This window comes from Dermacentor silvarum, chromosome 2 (assembly GCF_013339745.2).
Source record: "Dermacentor silvarum isolate Dsil-2018 chromosome 2, BIME_Dsil_1.4, whole genome shotgun sequence".
Classification (NCBI taxonomy): Eukaryota; Metazoa; Arthropoda; class Arachnida; order Ixodida; family Ixodidae; genus Dermacentor; species Dermacentor silvarum.
This window is the reverse complement of record NC_051155.1, coordinates 163,334,879-163,347,630: the sequence shown is the minus strand read 5'-3', so window position 1 is coordinate 163,347,630 and position 12,752 is coordinate 163,334,879. Positions and strand designations below refer to the sequence as shown.

Sequence of the window (12,752 nt, the reverse complement as noted above, 5' to 3'; positions counted from 1 at the left end):
ATGGCTCTGGCTCTTAAGCTCACATAAGGCTGCATACACAGCATTGCCGCCCCACGTAGGAAAGGCTGGTGTGCTCTATGGCGAGGAGTTGCATAAACTTGGGCAACTTACCGTATTTACTCGAATCTAGGCCGACTCCGATTCTAAGCCGACCCCCCAAAAGTTTGAGTCCGAAAAAAAAAAAAACTTACCTCGAATGTAGGCCGAACGAAAAAGCGAGAACAGCATTCGCAAAATGAAACAGCATTTATTAAATTTGAACATGCCGAGCTCATTCTATGTCACCATCGCTGCTAGCCTCGTCGCTATCTTCCTTACTGCTGACATCTTCAAACAGTGCGCTATATTCAGTACCATCCAGCGCATTAGAGATGCTGCATTTTTGGAAGGAGCGCACGTTGCGGCGCACGCAACATCTCCCGTGGCCCCCTCCAACGACAGACCGATGCCGAAGTTCTGCCCGGTTTGAACGTTTGACGATGCCTCTACGGCTAGCACAACTACCGTATTTACTCGATTCTCACGCTTCCTCGATTGTAACGCGCGCCCGTTTTCCGTGAGGAAAAATTTGGAAAAATAGATTTCCACCCGATGCACTGATGTTGCGATGAATAAAACAAGTCGCAGTTTCGCCCGAAAGGCGATGCATCGAATGCGGTAGCAAATTAGTAGACTGCTATTAACAAGCACGGTGTCACGCGCGCTCAAGCAAACATGAACACACCTCGGTCGTTGACCGCGGAAACGAACTGTCAAAACACTGGAGACGAAGCGCGCCTTCGTGCTAGCATGCCTCTCGCTTCAACGCGGCGAGAACACGGCGCGCGGCGGACTTTACCAGTCGCAGATTGCTTTCAAGATAGGGCCAAGCCTGATCGTATCGCCGGAGTGGATCGTCGCAGATTACGTCCTGCTTCGGGCCACTGAAACCGTTCCGCATTGCTTTGCTGGCGAAAATCCTCTCCTGTTGGCGCCAGTCCCGCTCGCAAGTTTCGGATTCTCCAAACGCCCGTGATGCGGCCCGATTTCCGTCCGTCTCCGCACAGATGATCACTTTCCTTTTAAACGCGGCATCATGATGAACTCGGTACTTCATGCTGATAGATAGAGCAGACGCTGAGAACGTGAAGACAGACGGTAGACTATTGCCTAAGCACGTGTACTGCAGCACACGGAGGAAGCTTCCGCATGCTACGGTAGCTAGGCACGACGCGCGTGCGAGGCGGCCATTTTGAAATACCGACGCAGATTTAGGGTCGTGTTGAAAGTGCGCGTTAGATTCGAGTAAATACAGTATTCGTTTAGAAAGCGGCACTATAGTGGCATCGCCTATTTGGTGCCATTACGATAACGCCACACCGCGCGCCGATGCTGCACCATACCGATACTACCGATACGACGCAGGTCAAAAAGGCGACGTCGCTCGTGTACTTCAGCTGGCTACTGGCGCGGCTAGTAGCGGCTGCGATACTGACTTTTCTAGATGGCGCTAACTATGCACCATATTTATCAGTTTCAGTTAAAAACTGGCGCGTTTTTTAAAATCCTCGAATCTAAGCCGGCCCTAGAGTTTCGTATGTGATTATTTGAAAAAAACTATCGGCCTAGATTCGAATAAATACGGTAACTGGGAGGAATTAACAGTTGGAGAGGGCCACACATATGACATCTGGCATTGACGATCCAGGTGCTTTACACACTGTCCAAACCTGGCCTTTTGTAACCAACTCACCTGCAGCATTGCAGGCAGAGAGTCCACAAACATTCGCTGAATGGTCACTTCTTTTTCATGCACAAGGAGAAAAGCGATGATGGCCTTGACAGCAGCAAATCGAACCTGCACAAAAAAAGAAATGTCACTAGTCTGGAGTGCTGCTCACGGACTGTACAATGCCAAGGAGAAACAGGAGAAACTTTTTTTTTAAATACAACTGATCCTAGATAAATAACCTGGGTTGTCTAATTATTGTCTATGTCATCTGTCGCAACAGTCTCCTAGGAAATCCCATGAAAAAATAGTGTGCTTTACTACACGGGTATCGAATTCCATTCACCGGCACAATCAATGTACCGAACAGTGTGCCACATTCCTGCAAGTTTACTTCTCCTAATCGGGCCGCAATCACTTCTCACACCATTAGAAATAGTCAATGCCCATGAAATAGAACAGTTATGGCAGATGCTGCCAAACAAAACACCAAATATCAAGAGCAGGGCGTACCTTGGAAGGCAAATTAACAAGGTGCGTGTCACAGTTTTGCTCTCTGCAAGCATGGATGGCTTGCGCAAACTGCGGACTATATTACCCGCGAGAGCAGGTTGCCACGCTGCTTCCCAAGCACGAAAGGCCTCCCCACTGCTCTTGCTATCACCATTGCTTCTAATCAATATTGCCGATGTCCATACACTTATGACGAGTTTGCAGATGAAATAATTCTGCTTTAAATTTATTTTCAAACACTTTCAGAAACAACTGCAATTATGGAAAGTTTTGTTGACAAGCTTTCCAAGCAATCATTGAGATTGTGGTCCTTTAATATCGGTAAACTGTCCTTCTAAGCAGACCACTGTATCGCCATTTTCGAAGCAGAACCCAAGATGACAACACACAGAATCTACAAAGCACTGCTGCAGTAGAAACTATCATGTTCAGATTACATGCCTGCTCTGTATCCTCGTGAATCCTCTACATCCTCATGATGTTAATATAATGTGTAGCTAGAGACCCCACACAGAAACAGAGCCGGACAATGGATCAGGTAAGTGAACCTTCTTTATAAGTTACCACTTACAATTAAATACTTTCAAACAAAGCTAGCAAAGCAGTTTAAATGCAGTTTAAAAGCCGCCGCCGACAGACCTCCCAGATGCCGCGCCACCATGGACAATCCGCACTACACTGGAGCCATCATCGCCTCACTACACTTTTCTTCTCACCCTTTCACCATACCCTCTTCCGCTTTCAGCCTCATGGTTCTGCTGCACCCTCTTTACCGCTTTCCACCTCACACCCTTTCGCTCTCACCGCTTTTTTTATCACGTGCTGCATGCCGCGTTTGCTTTCATCTTTCGCTGTGCTCGTTTGCTCGGTTACGCCAAGAACGCTGACGCTCACCGCAGGAACGGGCGCCTAACTCACACTGGCATTGGTGGAGTCGGCCAAGCTTTGCACTAGCATCTGCCGAATCATTTCCAGGTAGCGACTCTGCTGGTTTCCGAATATTCCAGGAACAGATCTACAAAGAAACAAGGCATAGGATCACTATACATGTTGTAAAAGAACACGGGCTGGAACAGCCTTGCGCAGGGCCTCATAAAAAAGAAACAGCAGTGTATGTTATTGTGCAGGACTAACCCAACTGCACAATCAGTAATAAAGCTCCTTAGGTAAAACTGCTTACGTGAATATCTGCAGGGCTGATTCCCTGAGCACAGGGTTGGAGGAGCTGGCACATTGGAACAGGAACCTGAGAAACTCTGGCCAGTGGTTGTTGGCATCGTCATCTGCACACAAGAGCAGCTACAAATGGCAGACTCTACAATCACTGTAAGGAAATAGCACTCTTCCAATACGTAACAGACGCCACCGATTTGTAGTTATCATTGCCATACCTCTGCAGTGTATGTATTCCTAACCATACATAAGCAGAGGTGCATGCCATGAAGTATGTTTCAATGTTTCATGTGAAAGATTACAAAAAAAGGTGTAACCATATGATGTGACAGGTTTCTAATACGCCAGCATAAATGCTAGTTCTTTCACCCATAACTGCAAACATTCAAAAACGGCATTGTCCGTATAGCTTTTTGGGTCATTTGTGCACACGCCTTCATTGCAGTAGACTTCCATTAATTCAAACTCCGGTTAATTCAATCCCGACCAGCGCCCATGCAATTTTATGGGCCCAAACTTTATTTCAATCCTTAAATCGGCTTTCACCGGATATTTCGAACTTGATCAGTCAGCACACACGCACGCACCTGAACCCCATGGTGATCGCTTTAGTGACAGCGTCTGCCTCGGCGGTGCTTATGGGACATTGAATGTGTTGAACAAGTCGTCTCCCATAGTAAACGCCTATTTTCAACCTGCCTTAGGAATATTTTCAAGGAATAACCATTGATCACAATGCCCTGATTATGGTATTCACCCAATTCTAACATGCACTTTGTTTTTCCCACGACAATTGGGTCAGAAATTGTCTGCGCGTTGCAATCACACAATACCAAAATTGCCTTCGCGAAGTTCATATGTAGTGCGGCAAAGCTGATTTCAGCAAAGCAGCCGGCATTGTGCAACACATGTCAGACCCTTATAGTACATTTTTCTTGCAAGAAACTGTTGCACGTTAGATTTCTACATTGTTTAGGAGCTTTAATGAAATTTCTATGCTAGTTTTCCATTCTGGATACATCAAGTGGGTGCATGTTTGATACGGGGGCCTTTTCAAGTTGGAATAGGGAAAATACTACAAAGTGAATGAACAGTGCATTTCGTGCCCTTTTTTGTGCACCTTGTTTAAAACAACTCGCCGGGTAATTCAATCAATTTCAACAGTCCCGTCAGGGGCGAATTAACCAAAATTGACTGTGCAAGACTGAGAATGTATAGAAAACGATAAAAAGAAAGGCACATAAAGAGGGCCAGACCTGGTAGCTGCAAATTACCGTGGCAATCTAGAAGAAAACAATGCTACAGTTGCCCTTCTGCTACATGTGCACATCTACACCCACAGCAGGGATGTCTTGGGGTTGTAAAAGTACTGAAGTTGGGCAAGTTGATGGCTATTCATCTTGAAACTGCAGCGCGCACACAAGAAATGAGGACAATAAGGCAGCGCCTGGTCTGTTACCTTTGCCTTATTGTCCTCGTTTCTTGTGTGCGCGCTGCAGTTTTAAGATGTCTTGGGGTACATACCAATCAGCTTGCGGGCAAGCTCAGCTGCACACTCGCACAATCGTCTACGCATGATGTTGCTTGCTTCACTCTCGATGCTTTGCAGCAGCTGCTCCTTGATCTGCTGCTGGTTAGTGACCGGCAGCTTAGGGAAGGTGGTTTCGAACTCGGTTGACAGTAGGCGCCGCAGCAGCACAGCTGCCAGCACCCGCATCTCCTCCGGTCCTGCAGTGGGGCCCATGGCTCCAAGCAGGAACAACACCCTGTTGCTGGCAGGAATAGCATCGTAGGCCGTCTGCAAAGGCAAGCCAATATTAACAGAGTTCTGGCTTTGCAATGACTTGCAAGCCTTACAAAAATACCAGAGTGGAATCTGCTGGTGAGATTAACTTGGTGGTGACACCAAAAATTCAACTTGGTTCTAATACACACACACACACACACACACACACACACATTCGGGTGTTTTATGTGACAAAACCACAATCTCATTATGATGCACGTCGTAGTGGGAGACTCTGCCCTGGGGATCTTTAGCTTGCACCAATGCATGGCACACCGACTTTTTTTTTTGCATTTCACCATCAAAATGCAGCTGGGATTTGATCCTGCGACCTTGTGCTTAGCAGCGCAACGCCATAGCCGCTAAGCCCCTGCGGAGGCACACTTTTTTCTGCAAGCCACGCTGAGAACAGTTTTAGCTGCAGCTGAAATGGTCGACAACGTAGATATTTATGGCACCTCAAGTTGTTGCCAATGCCAACTTTACTTGTTATTTCCTCTTGTTTGGATAGACCAACATTAAGGTTATCAGGGTGAAAAAGAATATAACAGCAGCAGACATTAGAAATGGTAGACTTTTACCCGTCATGGGACTTCACAGCACAAAAAGTCTGCATTGTAACTGGAAATACACACTTCCGCTTTGTGTCATAATGGCACAGCAACAATACACTTGGCAGGAGGAACCATAGGGCAAAAGGAAGCTGATGCCTTTCAAAACAAAAAAGTTGGGGCAGGACTCACCTACGATGTGTGTCCAGGTAACGCGATTATGCAGCATTATTTTGAGATTAACATGAAATTATTGTGCACTGAATGGGTCAGATGTGCTTGTCAATCCACACGAAACTTCACTGTGCGTCTCTGAAAATTAGCGCCTAGGGCGCATCAAGCGCAATGTGCACCTCTAGAGCATTCTGGGAGCAATCTGAGTACAGCTGAACTGCACTCGAGAAGAATCTCGCACTGTCAAATATAGCTGTTATTTTCTACTTAACTCATTCGTTAAGCATGCTCAAATGAAGACTCTTATTTCAGCCAAACGACAGAAGCAATTCCCATCTAGGGGTCAGTTATTCAACTTTTCTTGAAAACTTAGATGTCACCGCATAATGTTGCAGAACCCTGGTGCTCCCGTCGGTTCTGGGTGCTTCACGAAAACAGTCCGACACAAGGAAAGAAAGCTGGTCTGACAATGCCAAGGATGCCATTCACATTAAAATATAAATTATTTCAATGTATGACTGTGTCCTAATTATGTCCTGGCTTGAAGCTTCCTTTTTTTTTTAGATACAATTAAAGCACAATTGCATTTGTTAACTTTCTACCAAGTATAGCCTTCCCATAAGTGATTTCCTTCAGCTAAAAGTAAATCCTCCAAACGTGGCAAGATATGGTGTGGAAGATACCCAAGCTAGTGGATATGCAATGAACACAAAATGAAGCTACAGTACCATTCCAAAGGTCACTACAGCTCACTGCACTCTCTCTCGTACATATTCAAAAAAGCAAACAGAAAGCTTAAGCTATTAGTCCCCTCGGACTCTTCCATCACACAGGTATATGAAAGAAGAATCCTGAAAACTGAAGTAATAGGTTGTTAACCGTATGCTCATTACCTATGCGCATTAGTATTCGTGGCCCAAAAAAATTCATTAACAATCATAGACCCCTGCTTTCGTACACATAAGTCATCAGCTGTGCCAAAAAAACGTACTTCTACACATTTTTGTGCTGCACAAGTGAGCATGTTTAAATCTCCATTTCAGCAGTCAAGGTACTCTTGCCAACCTTTAAGTTTAATACAAACTGAAGTTAGCCCCAAGGCCAAAGAGTGCAGATTTCATTAAATTCAGTAGATCCTTTGTATTATGCAACATATGCACAAATTGAGCCACCACTCCCGACTGCACAAGTGAGAATGTGCACTTAATCTTCACATAAACCTTAATTCACATTCGCATACCTTCCAACTTGTGAACTTTAATTCATAACTATCTTGCAGGCACATGAGGGAGGAAGGGAATACCACGCATTTTTTAAAGTTTGCCGTAAGTACACACCTTTTGCGCGATACATGCACACTTTATTAACAATGATTTACCTTTAGATACAGTACACAAGCAGCAACAAACTTGTTTTTAGCTTACAATCACTTTTTTCAGCAACATTGCTGTAGTGAATTTGGCCTACTAAGCAAGTACCCCACAGGCATACAAGGGCAACTTGTATGCCACGCTGCCACACACGCTGCCACACAAGGGCAACTCAGGTAGCACCACAATTTCCCCAGATTTCGATCAATCTTACCCCACCCCATCTTTCAACACATTTAAAATTGTTCTAAAGAACAGAATTCATTTGTCATAGAACTTAATGCAATATTTGTAAAATTGTAGAACAAACCAGTTTTCGTAAATACGAAAATTTTGTAGCACTGGCAGGTATGTATTTGGGCCTCCCTACAATTTAGGGTAATATTCCTTTCTTTGCCAACTTTACACACAAAATTAGCAAGTATTGTTTTATTTCATTATACATTTTGTTGCCATTATTAATAATTTACAAGATTTCCATTTACTGTTTCTTTTTGGTAACTAGTCCTGCAATAGAACTGAGGTGAACACAGTAACTAAATATATATTACAGCAATTTACCTTCAAAGGTGAACAGCTAGAACACGTAGAAGGAAAAAGAAAATAGTTAATGCTATACCTGAATTGCTTATATGACATTTCAGAAGTACCTGCCTGATGAATGGTGATGTTCTTTTTGATGTACGATTATGAATAATGGTACCCTAAAAGCTTAATATAGTGGTGCTATTTAAAGACCACTATGTTCTCCTTTTTCAATAATGATTCACTATAAATTTGTTTGCTAGTGCATATAGTAGAGACCAGAGCAGCCAAGCTACTTTCATTCGAAGTAGTGATGAACAGGATACAAAGGCTCCTTCTATAACTAGCGATGAAGTTAGAAGGGCCTTGCAAGACATGACCAGGGGAAAAGCTGCTGGAGAAGGTGGAATAACAGTTGATTTAATCAAAGATGGAGGAGATATCATGCTTGAAAAGCTTGCGGCCCTTTATACGCAATGCCTCACGACTTCAAGTGTACCTGAGAGCTGGAAGAAAGCCAACATTATTCTAATCCATTAGAAGGCAGACGTTAAAGAATTGAAGAATTATAGACCCATTAGCTTGCTTTCAGTATTGTATAAAATATTCACCAATATAATTTCGAATAGAATCAGGGCAACACTTGACTTCAGCCAACCAAGAGAACAGGCTGGCTTCAGGAAGGGATGATCTACGATGGATCATATCCATGTCATCAATTAGGTAATAGAGAAATCTACGGAGTACAATCAACCTCTCTATATGGCTTTCATAGATTATGAAAAGGTACTTGACTCAGTAGAGATGCCAGCAGTTATAGATGCATTATGCAACCAAGGAGTACAGAATGCATACATGAATATATTGGCAATATCTACAAAGATTGCACAGCAACCTCGGTTCTCCACAAGAAAAGTAGAAAGTTACCTATCAAGAAAGGGGTCAGGCAAGGAGACAATCTCCCCAATGCTATTCACTGCATGCTTAGAAGTATTCAAGCTCTTAGACTGGGAAGGCTTAGGAGTGAGCATCAACGGCGAATATCTCAGCAACCTTCTGTTTCCAGATGACATTGTCCTATTCAGCTACAATGGGGACGAATTATAACAAATGATTGAGGACCTTAACCGAGAAAGTGTAAGAGTGGGGTTGAAGATGAATATGCAGAAGACAATAATAATGCTCAATAGCCTGGCAAGGGAACAAGAATTCAGGATCGCCAGTCAGCCCCTAGAGTCTGTAAATGAGTATGTTTATCTAGGTCAATTACTCACCGACTGATCATGAGAAAGAAATTTACAGAATAAAATTATGTTGGAGTGCATATGGCAGGCATTGCCAAATCCTGACTGGGAGCTTACCTCTACCACTGGAACAGTTAACCAGAGAGGATTTTTAAAAAAGCAAAACATTAGAAAAAGGAGAGATAACTGTACCATAACTATTAGTTTTGAATTCTAATGAATCACTCTTCTAGAAATTCAGAAAACTGATCTAGTGCTTGGCAGATGTGATGCATTACACACATTGCAGTGCCATAACTGGGAAATTTGGCAAGCACAGGGCAATGGTCTTAGAAGGTCTTTTGAGAATATGAGTGCTTTTTGGGATGGAAAGCACTTCCAACCACCAGTTTCTCTGAAAGCATAGTCACCTTGACTTTAAGTATAATGCCAAGCCACTTTTTAGTAAAGGTTTCGATGAATCCAGAGGAGCTATAAATTTTTTTAAATGAAGCAAGAACTTGAAATCAGATGAAGCTATTATGAGCCCAGACTGTTTTATATTAAATTCAGAATGTGAGACTCACGAAGATCAGCTGACTGACCATCTGTTTACCCCTCCCTTTCATTCCCATACCTGAATTCCCCTAGCACCAGCCTTCCCAACAAAGGTGTCATTCATTCATATCCCATGAAAATGGCTAAGCCAACTTCTGCACCAGCTTACTGTCAACACAACTCCCAAACTGCAGCCGAAGCTGCCACACTGCAGTGGACAGCAATAACAGAGGTTATATCATCTGCCAAGGCCCTGCTAGCATACATCAAATTTTTCAGCCTGTGTATCTATGCACAAACCTTTTTATATGGCATTGCCCCACCCTAAAAGTTGACGCAGGAGGCCTGAATAGAAAGCACATCGCATGCAACTTCACTTAAATGACAGCATCTCGTGACAGACACAGCAGACAAAAAGCAGAGCAACTGGTCGACCAGCTGTGATGAACCAAGCAGACGGGCGGGCCATCGTGGAATTGGCACTTGCGCAATCGCTTCAACTCATTTCGTATGCCGCATCCCGATTAGTTGTGCACTATTTCATCAGTTGGAAAAAAAGGAGCAATAGGTGCGAAAATTTGGAGTTAGAGAAACTATTCGCTTTTTAGCATCACAAGACAAGTTAATGCATGCCTGTTTATGTATTTCACCACGAATTTTAACCCAGAAATCTGGAAAAAATTATCGGGAATAACTAGGGCTTGCAGCCAATATGCTGCAGAGCAATGAGCATGACGATCTCAACTTCTACAAAGAAATTGGCTTCCCCCTAAGGTGCAAGATATCCTATTTCTGAACAGCAAGTACTTCCCGCTGTGTAGTCTTTCTCTGCCATTAACTGAGCTGAATAAATAAATGGTTGCATGTAGGCTCGTTGGTGCTTGATCTTGGATGTGTATCATCATGCGTTTCCTTCGTGTCGTGCAACTATGCATCGACGAGCTAAATAGCTTCTCATTTCCCCAATGTGCTTGTGTGGCCAGACAGAGCTTTAACAATGAACTAAGCCTTACAGTGCACAAGGCAAGAAATTTTATTACCAGTCACAATAGACATACTGAAAGCCACTACAATATGAACTGGCACCACACTTCAGCTCTTCCTCAGGCTAATTGCTTGAACTTATTGTGCACCTGCCAACCACAAACTTCAAAATTTGTAGGTATTCCTGTGAGCTGAAATTTGGGCGAGGTAGTGCTTATTTGAACACTATCAATGCCCACATGATAAGGGCCCGATTCAGAGTTTGCTTCTATGTCTTACGCTCTCAAAGCTTTTAGTTTTTTGTGTTGTTATGCGCATAGCCGTGTCACGATTGCATTTTACATCTGTGTATTGTCAGCATAAAAACTTCCATTTTTGAACAGTCCACTATGCAGTATACTGGCTGGGGATTATTTTTTCTTTGTCTAAACAACAGAAATTTCTGTGCAACAGTTGCATCCCCTTCATTAAAAGTGCCCACAGGTAAAGAAGAACAGCACGTGAGTGCTTGAACCCCCCCCCCCTCTTTTTTTTTTTTTTTGAGCAATTCTGCAGCACCTAGTCAACGTGTTGAATATCTTCGTGTCAAGCTTTCAGAACGTTTTAAGAGGTAAGGAAGGTTAAATACTTTTGAGTCAAGCTTACAAATCATTTTAAACAGGTAAGGAGGGTTCGTACTACAGGGTATGCCATTACAGCATCAACTTCTTCCGGAAAACGGCAGCACAACTCAGGTGCAGGAAGCTCTGCTGCGAACTATTTGTATGATGCTTCACCACATTACATAGGGCAATGAAATGGGAAGGCTGCAGCTAATAACCGAGATACCGAACGTATACGTCCTAATCGGCACTTGTGAACACTCGTCAATATACTACAAACTAGCTGACATAATTCTATTTTCGTCTTCAGAGTACGACAACGTGTTCCGGCACCATCCGGATTAACTGCGCACGATCTTTAATGGTTTACACCCCAGCTAATCTCTCTCACTCCTCCATTAACTTTATTCCACCTCCACGTGTGCTCTGCGCACTATAACTTCACTTTCTTCCTGCGATCTCGTTAATCAGCAATGCGCAGACACGCATAAGTCATACAAGACAGCTGACGGGAGGGGCAATGTGACAGGGCGGCGAATTAATGCGACAGCGGAAAACACTATCTGGGATCAAATCCTAAGACTGGCGACGAGAACTATGTGCTGTTACATCGCACCGCCAAAACGGGGGAAACGTTCCACTGTATTCCATGCAAGTTAAAATACACACCGCAACTACGAAGCCGTGTCAGTTAGGCTTAGATTTCGGAGGCAGCGCAACAACGTGCTCCTTTCCCGCCTCGCATCCGGCAAATGACTTGCTCAGAGAACTGGAGCAACGAGGCCAAAAGACTACACATAACTCGCACGTCGCGTCGTGGTGCGCATATCGCGAACAGTAACGAAATGAAACAAATAATTTCGTCCCTTAAACCAAAGAATTTATCAAGCCCGCCTTTAGGATCGTGGCCAGGTCCACGTTTCTTGTATGACAGCAAAGCAAAGAAGGTAACACAGTCAGTAGCAAAGCGATTCATACCTCAGCGCTGCTTCTTGTTTCATTATCTGTGCTCAGCAGGTTCTGAAGCAGTGCGTTAAACTGTGCTTGTTCATGTTCCATGATGGGCACTGCTCAAACGGCGTGCGGCCACGGCGCGCACCGGAGGCAAAAGACATGAGAGAGGCTGCTCATGAAATACCTAGTGCGGAAAGCGAGACCCGGCGATACCACAAAACAACTTCAACGGAACAGAATCGCAATAGCGACTGCCGTGACACCTCGTGTTTTTCGTTTACGACAGCACGCAGAGTTGGTAGAGTGTACACTAGTGCACCGTTACTAGATTTCTATAGTGCACAGTACGGCAAAAGGATGAATGGCCTTCGAAAAGGCAAGCCGCCGCGCTGTTCGTTATAGCTGGGAGCCCTTCACTTCATAATATAGTGAGAAACTCTATAGATCACTCCCACTACGGCGTCCTGATACCTTATTGTGCAGTACCGAGACATGAAATCACAAAATTTGATTTTGTCACACTGAAGGTCAAAATGTATTGCCACACTGAAACGTCAGGGTCTCGGAGGCCATACAAAACCAGATGCGTATTTAGAAGTTCACCGCAGTTGGACAGCGCTTAATAAAAATA

At 44.0% G+C, this 12,752-nt stretch overlaps 1 protein-coding gene across 1 annotated transcript in view; it reads right to left on the bottom strand.

Moving 5' to 3' along the window:
- Positions 1-12,304, bottom strand: part of LOC119442014 (importin-5-like) — a 38,400-nt gene extending 26,096 nt beyond the window's left edge. Inside the window, exons 1-5 of the mRNA XM_037706716.2 lie at positions 12,146-12,304; positions 4,919-5,192; positions 3,402-3,504; positions 3,140-3,236; positions 1,733-1,837 (exon numbers count right to left, since the gene is read on the bottom strand). Of these exons, the coding sequence (XP_037562644.1) occupies positions 1,733-1,837; positions 3,140-3,236; positions 3,402-3,504; positions 4,919-5,192; positions 12,146-12,226 (660 nt within the window). The 5' untranslated portion in view covers positions 12,227-12,304. The remainder of the gene's footprint in view (positions 1-1,732; positions 1,838-3,139; positions 3,237-3,401; positions 3,505-4,918; positions 5,193-12,145) is intronic.
- Positions 12,305-12,752: the final 448 nt, after the last annotated feature.